Source organism: Myxine glutinosa, chromosome 6, assembly GCF_964187855.1.
Source record: "Myxine glutinosa chromosome 6, kmMyxGlut1.1, whole genome shotgun sequence".
Lineage (NCBI taxonomy): Eukaryota > Metazoa > Chordata > Myxini > Myxiniformes > Myxinidae > Myxine > Myxine glutinosa.
Genome location: NC_136266.1, coordinates 93,963,514 through 93,986,399, shown reverse-complemented (window position 1 = coordinate 93,986,399; position 22,886 = coordinate 93,963,514). Strand labels below are relative to the sequence as shown.

The 22,886-nt window shown below is 44.3% G+C and overlaps 1 protein-coding gene across 1 annotated transcript in view; it reads right to left on the bottom strand.

Moving 5' to 3' along the window:
* LHX5 (LIM homeobox 5) overlaps nucleotides 1–22,886 on the bottom strand; it is an 83,060-nt gene that overhangs the window by 52,842 nt on the left and 7,332 nt on the right. Inside the window, exons 2-3 of the mRNA XM_068120584.2 lie at nucleotides 21,673–21,896; nucleotides 20,272–20,552 (exon numbers count right to left, since the gene is read on the bottom strand). Coding sequence (XP_067976685.2) covers nucleotides 20,272–20,552; nucleotides 21,673–21,896 — 505 coding nt within the window. The remainder of the gene's footprint in view (nucleotides 1–20,271; nucleotides 20,553–21,672; nucleotides 21,897–22,886) is intronic.

Genomic DNA, 22,886 nt, shown 5'->3' with positions numbered 1-22,886 from the left:
AACCTCATCCTATTCTGTTCTAACATTTAAAATCACTGTCTCCGAAGTGCATGTTTTACCATTGACTTACCTCTGACAGATATCTAATGCAAGGGTAAGTCTAACCTACTTGAACACAGTCCATACAATTCTCACCACATTCTAGCTATGGATCCCTCCCCCTTTCTACGTAACAATATTGTACGTGTCGGCATGATAACATATATCAACGAGAACGGCACTCGGTCAAAATCTAATCGATTCAGTCTTGTCACACACCCAACCGGTCCACCAAGTTTCGGCCAAATCTGTCAATAACTTTTTGAGATATTGTACCATGTATCGGTTCTAGCACTATCACTCAATGAAGAAGAATCACTTTAAAAATTATACTAGCCGGATCTGGATCCAGGTCTTCACCAAAATTTAATCAATTTATCCTTGTCACACCCCCAACCGCTCCACCAAGTTTCGTCCGAATCCATCCACAACTTTTTGAGATATCCTGCTATATATCCTTTTTGGCTCTATCTCCCTATGGTGAAGAATCGCTTACAAAATTCTATTAGCCAGATCTGGATCCGATCTTTACCAAAATCTAATCATTTTGTCCTTGTCACATACGCAATCTCTCTGCCAAATGTCATCCGAATCCGTCCACAACCTTTTGAGATATCTTGTTTACAGACAGACGGACAGACAGACAGGGGGTGAAAACATAACCTCCATCCACCTTTGGTGGCGGAGGTAAATACGGTATATAAAACTCTTTCTAACCAATGACTCACTGACTCACTGATTGATACAAATGTTTAATACCTTCTAGGTGGGCTCTAATTAAGCTGAAACTTAGCATACTACTGGAACTTGGAGGCAATACCCCAGAAGAAAAATAAAAAACAGTCAGAAAATGTCTGTGAACTAAAATATCCACAAATAAAAGTCAGCCGGTACAGACCTTGCTCTGCTCACTGTGGGTCACATGACCCATGACAATGGAGCTTTCACTCAAACTGGTTGCTAGGCAATGATAACACAAGCCTCTTCTGCCTTTTTTGAAATAACTTTCGCAGTGTTTACATTGAAAATTACTATTGTTGTAAACTTTAAAATAAAGAACTCATTCTAATCACTAATTCTTCATTTACTTGAGTTATAAGGCTGCTTACTGAATGCAAGCACAAGCCACTTCATCAAATATATAAACCTCTCTCACACTTCTCATAATCAAATATATAATGCTTATATTTATTATGTCTGCACACAGGATGCACACAAGTAATTGCTGCATACGTAGTGTGTTCAAAAAGTATCCGACCTTTATTTTTCGTGCGTAAAAAAAAGAAGCTAGGGAGGTGTTGATTGGTGCACGTATGTAGGCGATCCTAATGCACACGCGTGAATTTTTTCCCACCTGCAGAAGCTGTCATTCGACGGCAGACCGCCGATGAGTGAGGAAATGTAAGTGAGCGCCGTCGGATTTTCGTTTTTGACAAAATGACGGAAAAACTTGAACAACGCTACTGCATCAAATTTTGTGTTTTTTGGCCTCGGGGGATGTTGGATGCTTCCATTGTGATGACTGCAACTTGGTTTCTGGGTCATACCCATAAACCCAGGACTCATCGCCAGTGATCACTGTGTTGAGGAAGCCTGGGATTGCTGTTCACAGTCTCCAGCATGTCCTGTGCGATCTCCAAACGGAGTTGCTTCTGCTCAATCGTTAGCAGCTTTGGTACGAATTTCGCTGAGATTCTCCTGAAGCCCAAATCCTCCTTCATAATGGAATGAACGGTGTTGAATCTTGCGGATCGTTTCCACTTGGGAATCGCCAAGCTTTACACAAAATTTGATGCAGTAGCGTTGTTCAAGTTTTTCCGTCATTTTGTCAAAAACGAAAATCCGACGGCGCTCACTTACATGTCCTCACTCATCGGCGGTCTGCCGTCGAATGACAGCTTCTGCAGGTGGGAAAAAATTCACGCGTGTGCATTAGGATCGCCTACATACGTGCACAAAGCAACGCCTCCCTAGCTTCTTTTTTTTTACGCACGAAAAATAAAGGTCGGATACTTTTTGAACACAGATGTATATATATATATATATATATATATATATATAATATATATATAGTATATATATATGGCGCAGTCAATAAGCAACCTTAAAATGGCAATATAAATTCGAGAATGTAATGTGTGTAGTTGTAGACGACATATGTTATATCTATGGGTAAGAGTCATGTTTGCCTGTTTTAGACCTGGCAACATTGAGCGAATGATGTCAGTAGAGCAGTGCCAAGATGGCGGCTCCCTTAGAAGCATGCACCAGGGAGGAGCAACGTTCTGTCATCCGTTTCTTGGGAAGTGAGGGTGTGAATCCCAGTGAAATCCATCGCAGAATGAAGATGCAATATGGTGACACATGTTTATTGCTGCAGCAGGTGTACGACTGGGACAGGAAGTTTAAAAGTGGAGTGTCCAGTGTGGCAGACGCTGCTCGCTCGAGCCCAGCCTCACACAGCCGACACACCGGAAATGGGTACAGGAGTTGAGTGTGTGCTAAGGGAAAAGTGTCACATTATATTGGATGAAGTGGTCTCCAAATTGAACATTAGCCATGGTTCAGCACACCATTTCATTCACAACGTGCTGTGGTTCTGCAAAGTGTCTGCAAGGTGGGTGCCTAGATAACTCACACCCAAACTGAAAGAACGGCGAGTGGATGCATGTGAAGAACTGCTGTGACATTACGAAACAGAAGGCAACACTTTCTTACAGTGCGTAGCGACTGGGGATGAAAGCTGGGTCCACTACGTTTCAGCCAGAAACGAAGAGGGCAAGCAAAGAGTGGCGCCATTCAACTTCACCAAAGCCCAAAACATTTCACACACAGCCATCCGCTGGAAAGGTGATGCTGACGCTCTTCTGGGATAGCCGAGGCCCACTTGTAGATCATTACAAGCCCAGAGGGACCACAGTCACCAGTGCATCATAATGCAACCTCCTTAAAAATCATCTGAAACCAGCAATCAGATCAAACCATCGTGGACTACTCACTACCAGTGTTTTGCTGCAGCATTGCAATGCTCGGCCCCATACTGCCCGTGCTACAGCTGCAACAATCGAGGAGCTGCATTTTGAGTGTCTTCCTCATCCACCCTACTCGCCAGACCTCGCCCCTTCGGATTACCACATCTTTGGGCCACTTAAAGAGGCGCTTGGTGGAACCACTTTCCGATCCGACAAAGAGGTCCAAGAGGCGGTGCACGGATGGCTACACAAACAGCCCAAATATGTTTTTTTCTTGAGGAATCCAGGCCTTAGTAAAGTGCTGGAAAAATACATGAAACGCAATGGAGATTATGTTGAAAAATAACAGCTGTTACACACGTACATGCAATAAACAAGTTGTGAAAATTATTTTAAGGTTAATTATTGAATGCCCCTTGTATGTATATATACGAGCATATATATGCAAGCTAGTATATTATATATATAGTATATATATATATATATATATGTATATATATATATATATAGCTATATATATATATATATATATAGTATATATATATATATATATATATATAACCACCGTTAGAGGCCATTTTCCCCCGCAAAGTGGGGGTTGGCCTTTTTCGGGAACCGTGGTTGTTGTTGTTTTTTGGTCGCCTTTTTGAAGCAATGTTTTATGGCCGGATGCCCTTCCTGACGCCAACCCTTTTTGCCGCCTTTAATGACAAACAGGGAATTACCAGTGAACTGGTACTCAATTAGCCGACCTCGGAAGGATGACAGGCTGAGTCAACCCCCCTGGCGTTAATTCAGCGATCGACCGGGATTCGAACCCAGGATCCTAGGATCCTAAGCCGGCACCCTAGCCGCTAGCCCAACACCAGGGTTGGTGTTGGGAGAAAGATATATCCCAGTCGGGAGATAGATATATATTGATACATATATATCTATACTAATAAAAGGCAGTGTCCGTCCGTCTGTCTGTCTGTCTCCTCCATAACTCCAAAACTATGAAACCTAGCGGCCCCAAACTCTGCATGCATACACCTGGACCTCCAACAGATTGCAATTGCAACACAATAGTTAGTTAGTTATAATATGTAAACACAATTATTAGTTAGTTATAATATGTAAACACAATCATTCGTTCCTTAGTTATTTGAATGCCCAGATCTTCTTGAAGAGACTTCCGGTGGTTGGTTTTTGAGCACGAGGACAGGACGGAAGTATGGCCTTGATATGCTTGAATGCTCAGTGTGTGCTGCGCTCTCTTTGGAGTAATTTATTCGAGTAATTTTGGAGTAACGAGTGAATTAAAGAAAGAACAAAAGAACACCATCGGGGCACAGGAGCAGGTATGGGTATTGCGAATGGAAGAGGGTGAAACCCAAGTTGATACACTTGGGGCACAGGAGATGGAATGTTTGGAGGTAAATGGGGAGTGTCTAGAAGTAAGTGGGGGAAATCAAATTTAAATGGGGAATGTTTGGCTGAAAAAGACCTGGAAGGTTATCGGGCTGGTGTGGATATCACAATGCAACGACAGGGAGAGGAATTGGGACTTCTGCAGCACTAGGGCGGTTGTGCGGAGCAACAGGGGGTAAAAATTTGGAGGTCCGTGTAACTGAACCAGACCGGGTATTTATAGATGAAGACCTGTTGGGACCAGAATTGATTGTGGATGGGGATGATTATGTGAATGAATTTGGACCGGAGCGGCTGGAGACCTGGGAAAATACCATCAAAGGACAGATTGATCAGGTCCAAGAGAGTCTGGGAGTTGAGGTGAGTCGGTCCGTCCCATACCCCCAGGATGAGATTAAAGTGACCGAGGGTACCCTTACCATGAACCACAATTGGGTACAAGAGGCTCCAAAATTGCATACCCAGCAGGGGGGGGGGGGGGTGTTTTGGCTCCGAGCTGGACTTGGACATGGAAGAGTCGGGAGATAGAGCCTCGGAAGAACTGGTCCCCATAGAAGAATTTGGAACAGCTGCAGGGAGGGGTAGAGCAACCCGAAGAAGGGGTTGTTACCTGCAGCTGCGGTTTGGCACGCAAGACCAATTTTTTTTTTAAAGAAATTTGAATGGGAGTTAAATTCGGAGCAGCCTTGGAGGGAATTGGTGCCCGGGCTGCGGAATTCGGACCAGGAGAGATCATTGGGGTGGGCCTCGTGTAAAAATTGCCCATTTCAAAATTGTTTTATGCCAGCCAGCAGGGGGGCTGTGCTGGCAAGATTTGGACATGGGGTCCGACCATGTGTGTCATGGTACGGCCTGGGCCCCCATGGGGAGTCTGGTGGAGTGTGGCATCCCTTGTCCATTGGGGCGCCGGCCGAGTGAGTCAGCGGACCCTGGTGGGGGTTAAGACCTCCGGGGGTCCGAGTTGGTTTCTCACAGGTACCTGGTATGGTGTATTATGAGGACCACTAGGGGGAGGTGTTGTAGTTCACGCTTTGGTGGTGGCACCATGGACGGCCAATAAGGGCCTGATGTTGTGACCGCCCGGGCATGCGGCCTCGCGGCCTCTCCCTGAGACTCTGGGACAGCCAGCATGTGGTGACCGGTCATGCTGTGCTGGTCTATGGACGCGTGTCAAACCGCATGGATAGGGATGTGTATAGCCCACCTGACAACCTCTGGAGCATCTGTGGAACATGATGGTGTGAGCATGATCTTCCACAGATGCTCCATTATGATTTGTGGTCTCTCGGCTTGGGAAGAGAGCCATGGGATGGAATCGGGAAATTTGGAACAAGCCAAGCATACGAGGCCATGCTCGGCTGGCAGGTGTATGGAGAAGCACCCTTCTTTGGTGAAATTAGTGGATTGTGAAAAATAATTGGCACGGGTAATCTGAGGGTTGGATGCAAAATTTAAGGGTGAATTTTGTGAGGCCAGGTGGACACTGACAGCAGTGACACCATTATTGAACCAGGTGTGTTAGACCAAAGTGATGGAGGCTGGGATAAAATGGATAGAGTAGTTGGACATAGCCTTCAACTGGCTACGGGGGCGACGGTGCCAAAATTGGCTTGCGGGATTGTGGTGATGGAGTTGGGTAGTCTGGAGGTCAACGTGGTGTTATGGGTGGTTGAGGTGTGTGGACTATGTCCTCTGGGATTGATTCTGCTGGGGAGCATGGCTGTCGACTAGACCCTGGGCATGGTCAAGTGTGAGTAGGCACTGGGGGCTGCATGTGAGTGGACTGGGGGATGTGAGAGGCGGAGGGGATGTGATGTGGATGCCACGCAATGCGACCGTGCCCCCCAGGTCCGAGGCCTTGGGAATGGTGGAGTTGGTAGCAGGTGCTCACAACATTGGCCAGCTGGGGCTACTGGAGCCGTGTTCCTCGCAAGGGGCCGAAGGATGGATGGTGGGTCGCACCCTTATGGACACTCATGCGCCATGTTGGCAATTCGGCTGCTCAGCTTATCCCGATGGCCCTTGCACGGTAGAGGGGCGAAGCTGTCATAGCCAAGGGTTGTAGTGTAGTAAAGGACACCAGAGGAGGCGGATCCACATACTTACCAGTACAGTAGGGATAAAAGAGCAATTTGGTGAAATCTGATAGGCCCTATGGGACCAAATTTGGAATTCGGCTAGGGTAATTGGCACCCTTGGACCCGACCAACCTGCAACTACCTGCAGGTAAGGCCTTGATGTATACTGTCCTAGGGTTCGGTACTTGCTTTTATAAATTGGGACATGAGTAACTTGGAATGGGGGGCGGGTGAGAGTGACGGCATGGCCGGTGAGGGGATTAGAATGTGTGCCACAAAGTGTCTTGTGGGTGGCGTTTGTTTATGTGTAGAGGTTTTTGTGTTTTTGTGTGGTTGTGAGGATGGAGATGAAAATTGAGTTATTATTGAAATGTGAATGGGGATTTCACATGTAAGCAGGCCATGGCAGCATCTCTTTTGTGACATCTTTTATGGAAATATGTGGTTGAGAATTGAATGGCAGCAGGGGAGGAAATGTTTTTGTGGATTTTGTGGGTGGGAAAGGTGTGTGTATCCGCAGGTACGGATCAAGCTCTGGAGGAGCGGTAACTCCGGCCCCCTCTGCAGTAATTGAGCCTGGCAGCCAGTGGTGTCTGGAAATTGGGAGCCCATCGGCGGTGGGGTCTGTTTGGACGTCCTGCAGTATGGAGACCCTTGGCGACCTGTGAGGCTGTGTGAAAGCCTGAGGCGATGAAGCCTGGTGTGGACTTCCATGGTGGGACGACAGCTTAAGGAGCTGTTTGCCTGCCATGGGGCCAAGAGTTAAAAGGGGGGGGGGGGGGGGGGGAGAAGTCGTAAGTCGGGCGACTTGTTTTTGAACTGCGGGCACCACAGCCTGAAGCGCCCCCACCATCTTGCTTGTACGGTACCTCCCCGCTGCATAGTAGAAACGCACACACATGTGTAATGACATCTATGCCATGGTCCTGCAGGGGGGGTGAAATACGTGCTTGTAATGGTTTTGTGTTTTGATGACTTTTGGAATGTGTATGAGTAGTTATAGGATTTGTGTGAGTGAATGGGGGAGAAATCCACCGAGCCATGTCACTCACCTGTAACACCAGGACATGCCTGTGGAAATTTGGGGCACATTGGGCTCCGCTCCGCAGGTAACATTGGGTATTGTGGCATCCACCGGGGGACATGGTCTGTAGACTGGGGTTGTATCAATGTTTTTTTGGAATTCTTGAATTTTTGCATTTTTGGTTAAGGATTTGTGGTTAAGGTAGTTTTTGAGTGTTGTTGATTTTCTTCCTGCCCCAGGAGTTAGGAGCAAGGACTTCAAGCTTTGTAAATATTTGAAATGTGAATTGTTGCTTAAGGAAGTAGAATGATAAGGAGAATAGGTAAGTAGCTATGGCTCGCTTCCCACAGCCCTCCTGATTTATTTCATAGGCTAATTAAGTGTGAGTCGGTCAATGTTAAGACTGGAATGGTAGCGCCTGCAGTGAACCATGCGGGGGCTACGGTTCCAGGGGGGGGGGGGGGCTGTGTTACGTTTGTAGGGGGTAGACAATGATTACCTTAGACTTAGAGTCGGGTAGAGTGTAAAGATTAGTGTGCTCCGAATGTCGTGAAGAAGAAGAAACCTCGATGTATCATAAGTAGGAAATTCGTGTCGACCGTATGTCGGGTAAGCTTGTATCTTCGTCCCCATGAGAGGGGTGGGGTTTGTTAATTAGCGAGTAAATGGGTAAATTAATCCCCAGTATGCAATTGCCTCTGTAATTTTTTCCTGTGTTCCTTATGACACCGCACTACGCACCATAGCCAAGCCAAGCAATCGACACCATAATTAATAATGCTAAATAAAAGCCAACCGGAAACATCACATTGAGCACAATCGCTGATAACACCGATTTGGTGAGCACACAGGCACAGGCAGGTTCGTGAGGCCACACCTCAGAGAGCAGTGATTGGTCTGGTATTTGATTGGTACAAGGACTGGTAAGATGGGACTCGCTGATAGGAGCGGAGACAGGGATGTTGTGGGATGACGTCAGAGCCTCAAGTACAAAATAATTAGGACAGCGACATTTTCTCTCTCTGGTTCTGGATCTGGTGGTGAACGGTCGTGTGCTGACATTTTCTGCTTCTCGTTCTGGATTCCATAGCGAACGGTTGCTATTGCTCTTGTGCAAGGCAGATTCATCACGAAAGGTCGTGTTCTGACATCTTCATAGTGATCGTGAGGAGGAAGAACTGCGAACCGAGAACTGCGGGTTCCCGCGCACGGACGCCAAAGACAAGCGAGGCTGGGTGAATGCGGTGCGCGAGGCCTGGTTTGCGCCCACGACAGTCCAGCCTGCGGTTTTTCTGCCAAGGACGCGAGGGGGTTTTGACGATTCCTGACAAGATTCAAGAACCGATTCGAGCTAAGTGCCACAAACTACACACATTTATTTTTCAGTTATTTTATCCCTTGTCTGTGTGGGAGCGCTCCAATTAGGAATTTAGTTTATCGTGCATCATCTTTGTTACCGGCATTTTGGTTAATAAAGCCGGCATTTTCTTGTACATTGTAAATCCTGTGTCGGTTGAATTAATTATTGCAGGTTTGAAGACTGCCGGTGGGATCCGTGAAGGTAAGCGCTTACGGCTTCACCCCCACTTGCTTCCCTCGCGTGTAACGAAGGTCCGCCATTGAAGTAAACGCCTCGTGGATCGGAACCGGGACGATATATTTGATTTATCAAGATCGGGATGGTTCTAAATCATAATTTTGGACTTCCCTCTCCCTCTCCCCAACAAATATTAAATCACGAGTAAGTACGCAAAAGTGCAAAGTTGAAGGAAATATTTACCATCTAGGCCTCAATGTATAACGAGTGGAAAGAAGAGAAACTAATGGAGAAAAAGGTGCATTTAATAAACAACAAACACCCAAAAAGCTGAAACACCTTTCCTATGTGGGGTCATATTGTAAAGCGATGGCCCACTTGACGCAAAGTTTTGATGATTTCCACGCGGGTTCGAAAGGCGTAGCAAACAAGCAAAAGTCCCATCTCCCACCACAGTGTGCAATTAAACAGATTTACAACACAAAATCTATATCGTAAAGTGGAGATGTGAGCGCATCGGCGCGCTTTGAGCAGAGAGCGCAGCGCGTCCAACGCTCGATCCCTCTGGCGTTACACGCTTGTCCGAAGGCATTACTGCTGAATCGTTGTTTTATTTAGTCATTATTAACGCTTTTTCTACCGCGCCAGAAAGCGCTTAATTTGTCACAGAGACGATGCAGGGTGCGTGGGTGTCAAAACAGACAACGTCTCTGTGGCACTAGGAATGAGAGGAGTGGTGGTGGCAGGGGGAGGGGCTGGGGGCAGCAGCGTCGGGCAAGGGGGAAAATGATTAACCTTTAACACGCGACGCGCGCGCCTGGAGCCCACGTGGCCGCATATACGTCACAAACCTCGACGTGCAATCGGAGGAGAGCAACGTCATCATGGAGCGTGCTATCGAACTCCGTGTATCCATGGCATTGTCCAGGCCTCTTACAAATGTCATCATTACGTAATCATGTAGACGTGTGACACCGACACGCAAGATCATCACCGATGTCCTCGATTGTTGATAGATCGTTGGTGCTGGCGTCTCGGTAAGGATTATGCTGGGTGTTTTGATGTTACCTCGCCAGCAGTCAGGGCAATAATTGGTTTCGGATGCCGGTGATAACTTGCCTACTCTTTGTGAAAATCACCATTTTATATATATATATATATATATATACAGTATATATATATATATATATATATATATATATATATATATATATATATATATATATATATATATATATATATAATATATATATATATATATATATATATATATATATATATATATATACAGTGTGTATATATATATATATGTATATATATATATATATATATATATACGGCTCTCAGGCTTCATCAGAGGGAATGGTTTTGTGGATGGTTCTGTGCAGAAGGCAGGAATACCAGGATGCATTGAACACTTGGCAATGGTCTGGCAAGTGTTACAGGAGGCAAAGAGGCAAAGGAAGGATGTGGCGGTGGTATGGCTGGATTTGGAGAATGCATATGGGTCAGTGCCGCCTGCCTTGATCAGGTATGCCATGGATTTATTTTGGGTGCCACGGAGATTTAGGGATTTTTTGATGGCATATTATGATCAGTTTTGGATGCGGTTTGCGACACAGTCTGATGTAACAGAGTGGCAGAAGTTGGAAGTGGGGATCCCGATGGGATGTACCATCTCCCCGATTTTGTTTGTGCTGGTTATGGAGTTGTTTATACGTGCGGTGAGTGGACATGGGAGAGAAGTGGAGCTAGCCCCTGGTCAGAGGTTGCCAGCAATGTTTGCTTTCATGGATGACCTGACAGTTGTCCAACAGTCCGCTGATGCAGCAGTAGAGGTACTGGGACGACTGTAAAGGTTGATGCGGTGGGCAAGAATGGGATTTAAAGCAAGAAAGTCGAGGAGTGTGGTAGTGAGACGAGGAGTGGTGGATAACATGCACAGGTTTGAGCTGGGAGGGGAGGTGGTTCCATCATTGGTAGAGGCCCCTGTGAAGAGTTTGGGAAGATGGTATACAGTGGAGTTGAATGATGTGGGAAGAGTGGAGGAGGTCATAAACAAGCTTTTAAGAGGTTTGAAGAGGATTGATGGAAGTGGTTTGCCAGGTATGTTGAAGGTATGGTGTTTGAAGTTTGGGTTGATGCCACGAGTATTGTGGCCATTGATGATGTATGATATTGCAATTGGGCATGTAGAGAGGATGGAGGTTGTGGTGAGTGGGTTTGTGAGGAGGTGGTTGGGAGAGCCACGCTGTTTGACGAACATTGCCTTTTATGGTCAGGGTGGAAAACTCCAGTTTCCCTTGACATCATTAACCGAGGAGTTTAAGGTGGTGAGGGTGCGGGAGTTCATGATGTTGCGGGATTCAAGTGATGCAGTGGTAAAGAATGCTCTCCCAGAGAAGAAGGGAAGTCGGAAGTGGAATGCAAGAGCAGAGGTGGACGAGATGGAGGAGCGGTTGCAATAGGAGGAGGTCATGGGGATGGTACAGCATGGGAAGCATGGCTTGGGGTGGATGGAGCATGAGCGATGGGGAAAGGCATGTGTGAAAGAGAGGAGGAAGATGGTTGAGAGGGAGGTGAGAAGAAAGGAAGAGGAGAGGAGATATGTGAAAGCAGTCGGTCAGGCACAGCAAGGTGCTTGGACTAAGTGGGAAGGTGTGTGGGTGAGGATATTGAAGTGGCAAGAGATTTGGAGGATGGAGCCAATATTGTTGAATTTCCTGTTGCGGGCAACATATGATGTGCTTCCGTCACCAGTAAACTTGAGATTGTGGGGGTTGTTGCAGGAGGAGAGATGTTATTTGTGTGGAGGTGTGGGAACGGTGCAGCATGCACTGAGTGCATGCTCAGTAGCATTGGCAGCAGGAAGATACAGGTGGCGACATGATCAGGTGCTGGCGGTGGTGGTGCAGATGGTGCAACAAGAGGTGCTGAGATCGAGAGAGAGAAGAGTGGAGAAGGAGACTGATGGGGGAGAGGTGTGGTTTGTCAAAGAGGGCCAAGTGGTAAGAGGTGGAAAGAGGAGGAGGTGGAAAGCAAGAGGGCTGTCAGATGCTTGTGATTGGCAGGTGGTGGCAGACCTAAAGCCACAATTGGTATTCCCAGAGGAGATCTGTGTGACAAGGTTGCGGCCTGACTGTCATTTGGTCAAGTGCAACAAGACAGGTCATCTTAGGGGAGTTGTCGGTACCTTGGGAATAGAATATGGAGAAGGTGCACGAGAGGAAGAGAGGAAAGTACAGTGAGCTGGAGGCAGAGTGCCGGGAGAAGGGTTGGCGAGTTTCGTGTCAGCCATTTGAGGTGGGGTATAGAGGGTATATTGGCAATTCCTTTTCTGCATTTCTTGCTAGGCTGGGAGTGTGTGGGACAGAAAGAAGGAGGATGTGTGACAAGGTGGCCCAGGTTGCCTTGAAAGGCTCATTTTGGATATGGAGGAAATTTATGGAGGCAGGTCGAACGGTGTAGGTCGGTTGTGTGTTTGTTTTTTTTTGTTTTTTGTTACCATTATTATTTCTTATTTTGTGTATATGAGTGAGTGGGTGAGGGTGTGTTTTTGCATGAATTAATTTTTGCATGAGTGTGTGTTTTTGTGTGTTGAGTGGTGTATGATGTGAGGGTAGGTGGTTGGTTGGTTGGTGTTGTGTGTGTATGTGTGTGTATATGTGTGTATGGGTGTGTATGAATGATCTGGTGTGTTTTGTTGGTGAGTGGTGAAGGGTATAAAGGTGGGTGTTTGAGTGTTCCACCATGTTTGTTTGGTGCTGTGGATTCTGGATGTGGAGGTGTTGTTGTTGTTCGCACTGGCTGGGGGTGGGGGTATGTACGCATCCAGGTGCAGTTGCTGCATGTGGATGTGTATGTGCCCCTGCTGGCCCACCTTAGCTGACCGTATCGAGGTTGAAGGGCCGAAACGGGATGATGCTGAGGACCTCGACTGAGGACCCGGTCAGTGCGGCACACTTGTGACCAGGTGTGTTTTGAACTTTTGTATATATCTATATATATATATATATATATAATTTTTTATACAAGATCGGGCCTCGTGAAAGAGCTAACATTAATGACAAAAAAATTTTTTACCATGGGATCTTTAATGACAACCAACAACCGATGCTGGTGGACGGATCCTCCAGCTTCGGATAATCATCATTTTGCACCAATGTGACAGTTTATATCTGGGTGAGGATTCAAACCTGGCCTACACTGCTCACAGACCGGTGTGATGTCTGACATCTAAGCTATCAGACACCACCGAAGCTAGGTATCAAAAACAATGTGTAGACACAATGAAAGTGTGATAACATACCGGTACTAAACTAGAATTATCCATCATGATTTGATAGACAGCTGACACTTTTGAAGCCACACTTTCCCTTCTTCATCACTGTGTGGTTCCCTTTCTGGATAGTGACGTAACCAGTGTGCTTTGCTTTCGAAGAAGGGAGGTGAGAGGGACAATTGGGGGAGTTGGGTGGTGGTTTGGTGGGTGGGTTTTTTTTTGTGAGATCTCTGGCCGGCAGAAGGGTTGGCGTGATCTGCATTGTGTGATCATGTTGCATCTGATGCACGTCAACTGTTTTACTTTAGGCAGTTTGCGCGCTCCGCACGTTGCGTTAAATTGACAGACTGCCACACCAGATGTCCATGTTTGGATGAGCCGTTCCAGTGCAGGAGTTTATAAAATGAATCATTCACTTTTCTTTCAAACAACAACGTGAAGGAGCCAACTCCTCGTGATGGGAAAATATCACGTGATTCACAGGCATCACACCTGCTCTGGGGAGAAGTTTTTTTTCCCATCGCCATCTTGAATCCTATGGCATATTGATAGACACGTAGTGCTGTCACATTGGTCCTCATCTCATGTTGTGTCTCAGGGTAAGGATTGGGTTGAAATGAGAAGGTCAATGAAATCATCTCTATTTAATGGAGAAAGCTAAGAGCAGGTCCCCATACGCAGGTGACCCCACGTGGTTGTCTGAGCAAACGCAATGTTCTGAGCACTGATGTCCATGAGACCTTTGCTGACAGTATATTCCCTGCGCGACCCTCCATCGATATCTGTCCAAAGACACTGATGGTGAAGAAGGGAGCGAGAAGGCGTGGCTAGCTATCTCTTTGTGATGTCATAACAAAGTGGAAATCGAACCTCTAATATTGATACCTATAATAAATGTACCTGTAATATTGATACCTGTAATAAATGTTCCTGTAATATTGATACTTGTAATAAATGTACCTGTAATATTGATACCTGTAATAAATGTACCTGTAACATTGATTGAGGTAAATCTTTTTTTTTTTAATTTAAAAAAGACTATCTACTGCCCTTCAATCTTAATTGGTGGTTCGTTCTCATTAATATCTCAGGTTTTTATAAATCTTTGTGACCTCATAACAAAGTGAAAATCGAACCTGTAATATTGATACCTGTAATAAATGTACCTGTAATATTGATTGAGGTAAATCTTCTTTTTTTTTAATTAAAAAAAGTATCTACTGCCCTTCAATCTTAATTGGTGGTTCGTTCTCATTAATATCTTGGGTTTTTATAAATCTTTGTGACCTCATAACAAAGTGAAAATCGAACCTGTAATATTGATACCTGTAATAAATGTACCTGTAATATTGATTGAGGTAAATCTTCTTTTTTTTTAATTAAAAAAAGTATCTACTGCCCTTCAATCTTAATTGGTGGTTCGTTCTCATTAATATCTTGGGTTTTTATAAATCTTTGTGACGTCATAACAAAGTGAAAATCGAACCTGTAATATTGATACCTGTAATAAATGTACCTGTAATATTGATTGAGGTAAATCTTCTTTTTTTTTAATTAAAAAAAGTATCTACTGCCCTTCAATCTTAATTGGTGGTTCGTTCTCATTAATATCTTGGGTTTTTATAAATCTTTGTGACGTCATAACAAAGTGAAAATCGAACCTGTAATATTGATACCTGTAATAAATGTACCTGTAATATTGGTGGAGGTAAATCTTTTTTAAAAAAGAAAAAATTACGAACTATCTACTGCCCTTCAATCTTAATTGGTGGTTCATTCTCATTAATATCTCAGGTTTTTATAAATCTTTCACCATAAAACAAGTATCACATTTTAATTAATACAGAAATCATACAAGTCATCATATACCGGGATAGTCAAGCAAGGATACACACAACTTGTCTACAATCGTATCATTTGTATAAATTGATTATTATATTGATCACTCGCATGTAACGCTAAACAGATATATGAATGTGCACGATTTGACATGTACGGGTACAGCACGCACACAATGTACGCACCATCAAACGTCCGCACCACTCATACTTTCAGGTTTGTAACTGGAATTGCCCTCCCCAGGCACATTTACATCATTTTACAGTAAAATTTAGACACAACAAGAATATTTGGGAATAAGGTGTTGCTAGGCGTGACGCCGCGAATGAGTAAAGTCACACTTGGTTGTGGCAGACTGTTAATTAAGTTTGAATTAAAAAAAAAACTTGTACTGCTTGGCCCAATTTCCATTGTGCTCACCATTTCATAGCATATACATACACATGAGGTAGGAAATCCTTCAACCAGTATATGCAAGAGAGATCTTTTTTGTATACATGACAGACTTCTTTCCTGGAAGTCCTAGCTGTTTTTTACCTCCCCCCCCCCCCCCACCCCCTTCCCATGCCTCCTCCCCCCAAGCCCTCTCCCTCCCACAGATCTCCCGATGTCCCTGCTCTCAAATGTTGTACTTGTGTGCTTTCCCCTCTCTCCCCATCTTGTCTCCCGCTCCCTTTATTTCGTCTTGTGTCCGTTTGTTTTTTTTGTCATTAATGTTGGCTCTTACACGAGCCTCGATCTTGTATACAAAAAAAAATGCTCATGGACAAGCTAGAGCCGAATGGAAGGGAACAAAATAGAAAGGGGCGGGGGGGGGGAGTAACACCACAGCAGAGTAGGTGGCCGTTCACATATGATGAGGGATGTATGAAAAGGTTTCCAGCCGAACATAGAAGCAGGAAATACGATACTAGTTATTCAAGGTTAACGAAATAAATAAAAATTGCATTTGCAGGTAAGTTTCGTGGTGAAACTGTTGCACAGAAATGGAAAAATAACACTCATTAATTCAGTCGATCGACTCCCTTCACACATCAGGTACACTTTATCAATTCATACTGACAAAGGACTATGAGCGCACACGAGGAGACACATTTCACGAAACATATCCTAGTAAAGAAACAGGATGGAGAACTAGATCCATGGGCCCATGCATATATAAATACCTAGAACAGCACTCGGTAGAGCGCATACCTCCACCAGGCTGAACAGTTTACGTTTTATATGCCACTCAGGCCACATGTGGATCCAGGCCTGCACCTAATCTAATCGGTTTGTTCTTTCACCTACCCAACTCATCCACCTAGTTTTGTCATAATCTGTCCACAACTTTTTGAAATATCGTGCTATAAATAGTTTTGACCCCATCTCCTCAATGGTGAGGAATCACTTAAAAAAATTTTTTTACAATTCTCATATCTGGATCCGAATTCGGATCTTCACCAAAATCGAATCAATTCTTCCTTTTCACAAACACAACCTGTCCACCAAATTTCATCTGAATCCGTCTACAACTTTATGAGATATCCTGCTCACAAACAAACAAACAGACAGACAGGGGTGAAAACATAACGTCCATCCACCTTCGGTGGTGGGGGCAATAAAAATATTAATAATAATAATAATAATAATGAAAACAATCAATAATAACAATGGTTGCTGTTTCGAGTTTCAGATAGCCGTTCACATATGATGTGTTGGACACCTGTATGCATGAATTTGGTTATCATGCAGGAGTTAGTGCCCACGCCTGCTACTACACTCTTAAATACCAAGTTGGACAATCTGGTATCTCGTCCATGATAATAGGACCCAGCTCGTCCATGATAATGTTCCATGTTTGCCATGTGGACAATCTGGTATCAAGGAGTATCCGAGAAGAATCAAGCACTTACTATTCACACTAGCACAGACATGACCCCAGAAATAGATCCGCCAATCGACTATCAACAGGGTTCCAACTTAGTGACAGCTAAACAGAGACATTTGGAGCAAGGAAACTCACCTATGGTTTCGTCCTGCCTGGGAATATAACCCAGATCCTCTCACCTGTGAAGTAAGTGCATTATCCACTATGCCAGGGGACTTCTGTCCATGTGTGTGTTTGTTATTGTGCAGTAAACAAATAATACACTGTACTTCGTGCACTGTTGAAGAATACCACTTTAAAAGACCAACCGGAATTGCTTTAACTATGATATCTGGTGTATTCACGAACGCAACATCAACTTACATAATGTAAAAAAAAAAAAAAAAGACTCATGTAATATTTATAGTGGGAGTAGTGGGGTCAAAATCCGGATGAGGACCATTCACAACAGGACATTGGAGATTCTAGGAATTCCCTAGAGTGCCAATAGACAATGCACCACTCAGCGTACAACTCACAAAGTAACACACCGGATTCCTAATTGGCAGTGTGATTGGCAGTGTGACGGCACAGGATTCAAAATCAGCATGCGGGAATTTCAAGGGAAAAAAACTGCGTCAACGGAAGCATAACAGGGTGAGCTAAATACAGACCCCTCAACGACTTCTCGCAATTCCAACCTGCCCTGTGTGAGATGGGTTATGTCTAGCAATGTCTTATTAATCTCTACGGTTGTACCCGTGATCCACGAGACCCAAAATGAAACATCACGAGAGTACCCAAACTTAAGCACGGTACTCTAAACCGTTTTTCTTGTCTCCCTGAAGTTCTTGGGGTCCACATTCTCCCCTACCGAGTACGAAACATACACAATACAATATCCAGTTGATCACTAGTTGTGACTAACACTAAACTAACCTAGCGAAAAGACATCACTGGTAGAATAAAGAACTTGTCTTGCTAGTGAAGATTGGTGTCAATCAACGGCAAACAGGTACAACAATGGATGAAATCATCAGGACGTCGATCGAGGTATGCCAACCACCATGGGAAGCAAGAAGCTGACGTTTCGGGCGTTGGCCCCTCTTTTGCTCCGAGGAAGGGTTAACGCCCGAAACGGTGAGCTTCTGCTTGCTTCCCATGGTGGTCAGCATACCTCGATCAACGTCCTGTTGATTTCATCCATTGTTTCACATCACTGCTATTCCGCATGCTTGCCATGTGTTCCGCAATGAATACCGCTGCCTGAAGCTACAACACCTAGAGACCATTTCCTGCATAGTAAATATGTGGGACGTGTTTCCATCCCTCCTGATGGGGAAAAAGCATAATTTTTTAAATAATATGACACAATGCATAATTTATCAATTAAATTTAAATAGTAAACATCCACTGAAGTTGAGGTCAAACCAATAAAGGAAACACAATCAAGGGCTCATCATGAGATGGACAAGGAGTCACACCACATGGTCAGTTTGAATCCAGTATTTTGTTTTAGATGTCAACGTATTGCTTAGCCAAATATATAATTTTAATGATGTGATTAATCCGAGTTCTTGTTTGGTGAAAATGCACCAGCTTAGTTCTAAAGAGCAATGCATTTAAAGAGCATTTTGTAAGTATTGGAAATCAGGAGGCATTATTAACTTCCGGCCTTTTGGGACTGCTTTTACTGGTATGCCAACCTGGTATTATGACTTAATTTCTCGAGAGTTTCCACCTACCTATTCTATTGAGAAACATAATTCTCAAAGTTGCCACAATATTAACAAGAAATACCCTTCCAGAACACAACACTTAAAATAGAGCAAAACAGCAAGCTGGAAACAGAGACAGCTGTTCACCACCACCTTGGACCAACACTCATCCATACCCATGATCTCTTATACCCTAAATTACCCCCATTCCTAAGCACTCCGCTTTTCCACGTTATCGTGATTTTTCCCCTCTCCTTCACCTCCTTTCGTTTGTTCGTTCCTATTCTGTTTCATCCTATTGCGTGCAGCTTGTTCACCGCAATGTCCTCCCCGTCCCCTTGATCGCACTCTCCCTCTCACCTCTACTCTGCTGTTGATGTTTTCCCCTTTCCATTTTGTTCCATCCCATTCTGCTCTACCTCGTTCATGAGTCTCAACCATGCATACAAAAAAGGAACTTTTGTAAAATAAAAATACAAAAATCCAATAATCAGGCATGTTTTCAGGTTAAAATATGCCACCAAAGCCAGCAACACTCATGTCCTATGTAGCTTTATGATTCGATATATATATATATATATATATATATATATATATATATATATATATATATATAAGTTTTGTACATAGCAGATGGGAGCGACATTTTTTTCGTACTCTCTGATACATACATACATACATACATACATACATACATATATATATATATATATATATATATATATATATATATATATATATATATATATATATATATATATACATATATATATATATATATATATATATATATATATATATATATATATATATATATATATAATATACACATTCGTTTTGTATGTAGCAGATGGGAGTGACATTTTTCTGTGCCATCCCTACATAGAGTACTAGCGTACTCTCTGATACACACACACACACATATATATATATATATATATATATATATTTGTACTTCTATTTGACTGGCATGAAGTATTCCTTCTCTCGGTGGTGCTCTACCATGGCAAGTATTGCACTGGGTGGTTCGCCATTGCCTTCCCAGCGTTATTCAGGGATAGGATTTGTAATTTGTTCAGGCCGGTGATAACTTGCCTTAACAAAAGACACTGTGGGATATTTTCCGGGACACCAAGTTCAACGTTCATGCGAGGGACGACATAATTTGTGATGCACCATACTGCCATGCGAAGCACCAATGCGGCCGTTTAAAAGTTTGGTGGGGAAATCAAACCCAGGCTAGACAGTTCAAAGAAAAATGTACTCCATCTGCACCATCCTATCGGGCCTTTCTTCCTTCATGAGGTCTTATTTGCTTTCAATATATCCTGCTGCCGAGGCAACTCCTTTGAAAGCGATGTGCGTTAAAACGTACTTCACTATCAACTGTTTCTCAGTGACAGTTGGGGCCCAATGTAAGGAAACCAAGCTAGCAACATTCGGTAAAGATTAGGCAACACCATCTCGGACCACAGAGAGCACAGGTATGCCGGTTGAATGGCCGAACGGATTGGGTGCCATACCTGTATGACGCGCATATTCAATCCGGTTTCCTGTGCCAGCTGCTCTCGAATATGCCTCGTAGGTTTGGGTGTGGCAGCGAACGCTGCTTTGAGGGTCTCCAACTGTTTCGCCTTGATGGTCGTACGGGGCCCGCGTCGCTTCGCACCGAGACTTTGCTCCTCTGCATCATGACCCGCGGCCTCCTTGTCAGAGGAGGCGGACGTGTCTGCTTCCTTGATGAGCTCGTCCGTTCCTTGCTCTTGTAGGTCTGGTGAGAGGCTGCGATCGCTGCACGTGGTCACTGCACGGAGGAGAGAGAAATCAAATCATTGTAGCAGAGGTAGATCCACAATGGATTGTCCGTCATTTATTTTGTCTATCTACCGCACCCCTCACTACCAACTCTGAAGACTCACAATATCAATTAGCAGAGTGATCATTTTATACCCAACAGGCCTCAACATTGATCAAAACTGTTGGCGTCACCCTTATAAAAAAAAGAAAATGAAATTTTAAAATTCATCATGACATCCATTTGCTTCATATTTTCATCATATTTCCGTCATATTTCCTGACAATTCACAGATGATTTCTTTGTAAGGGCGCCACCTGCAGTGATGGGGACCTCACAGCAGGTACACAGCCATTTTATGATTGTCCCATGTACAGGTTCCATGTCTGAGTGCAGGTAGAAACTGCATAAATGGGTCGAATATAACTCGCTCAGACACCTGTCTGCGACCCGTTACCTGGACGGGCTCGTGAGTGGCGTGACCCTCCAATTGGCAGCGTTGTGCATCAGAAACACATGATCTATGGTGAGAATGCTGAGCTGGCATGACGCGGCTTCCTGGGGAAACCAAGTTCGGTGTAAGATGCGAGTGAGAATTAAACTCCGCGAGTTAAACCAATCCGAGGATGGAATATAATTCCAAGCTGTGCCAGTGATTTTGGGAAGTGTGCAATGTGCCCTCACGTATCATCTTATCATAGGGGGGTGAGTACAACCTGCGATTCCCAGGGTAAAGAACTGGAGGGATTTTCTCACTCAGCTTCTGCTGCAATGTCGATATAGTCTGGAATAGGGATAGCATCACAGTTTGTGCATTTGGATTTAATAGGTGTGTGTGTGTTTTTTCTTTCTTTCCTTGCATCCACTAGAATAAATTGTTGGCACAAATAGGTCCCACCTCACCCCCATCTTCATGTTAGTGAGTGCGTGGAGAGAAAACGTGGTGCTAGAATGACCGAAGTGGTGCGGTGTATAAGTAGAACGGATGTTAGTAGACTTGGGATTGGGGGTGGCCTGCAGGTGCACAATTGTCACGAGTTCAACCCGATGGTTACAAACGTGACGCAGGTGTTTACTATTCCGGTCCGAGTGACGATCTGTGTGTGTCTTGTCAGACTTGTCTGTGTACCGGAGTTAGCGCCGCATTCCTTGAGCCCGCTGTTGCTCAGGTAGTCATCTTTGCACACGAACTTGCTCTCGTCAAGCACGTACAGCTCCTCGCCCGTTGACAGCTGCTTGCGGCACACGAGACACGTGAAGCAGTTGAGATGGAAGACCTGACCACGCGCGCGGCGTACCAGGTCGCTCGGGGAGATTCCCTGGAAGCATCCTCCGCACTTGGTGCCGAAACGCCTGAAGTGGAAAGGGTGGGGAGGAGGTGCGGTTTCAGGTATGTGGGTGGGTGGTTGTAATTATACCAAGGGTTTTTGGGATTTTTTTTTTACAAATAACGAGGTGGAGCGTGATAAGGAATAACCCTCATTTCCTGTACATAGCCTTCCATAGTCATCACAACTTTCCCCATAAGATGTAATATCATAGACGACCATGTTTATATCATAGGATGGTGCAATGATCACACGTCATAGAGCGTAAACTATTTATTAAGAAACCTTTTACCACCGAGAGTAATGTCATGTTTACACATCATACTTGATATACGTGGGCATTCAAAATGTTTCTCCGAATGAGAGCCTCTCCTTAGTCTGAAAAATGCAAAGGGTTTCCATTTTTCATTATATAAGTACATAATCATGTTTTTGTAAGGTGTTCCTATTTATACACTACCGGTCAAAAGTTTTAGAACGCCTCAATTTTTCCAGTTTTTATTGAAATTTACGCAGTTTAATGTCCCAATGTACTCGGAAATTAAGGATAGAACAAATAAACAATTGGAGATAAAAAATAAATCATAGAATCATTTTGTTTAACAAAATATAATTTAAATTTTTGCCTCAGCAAAGTAGCCACCTTTTGCAGATATAACCACCGAACACACTCGTGGCATTCTTTCTACAATGGAAATCAAATATTGTTCGGGAAGTTCTTCCCCGCACTGTTGCAGAGTTCCACACAAATGTGTTGCACTTGTAGGTTGCTTTGCTTTCACCCTTCTGTCCAGTTCATCCCAAACCAACTCGATGGGGTTTAAGTCTGGAGACGGTGCTGGCCATTCCATGATTTGAAGCCTACCGTCTTGTTCTTTTCCTCGAAGGTAGTTTTGACATAGCCTGGAGGTTTGTTTCGGGTCATTATCTTGCTGTAGGATGAACCCCTGACCAACTAAGCGTATACCAGAGGGTATTGCATGGGGCTGCAAAATGCTGTGGTAGCCCTTTTGGT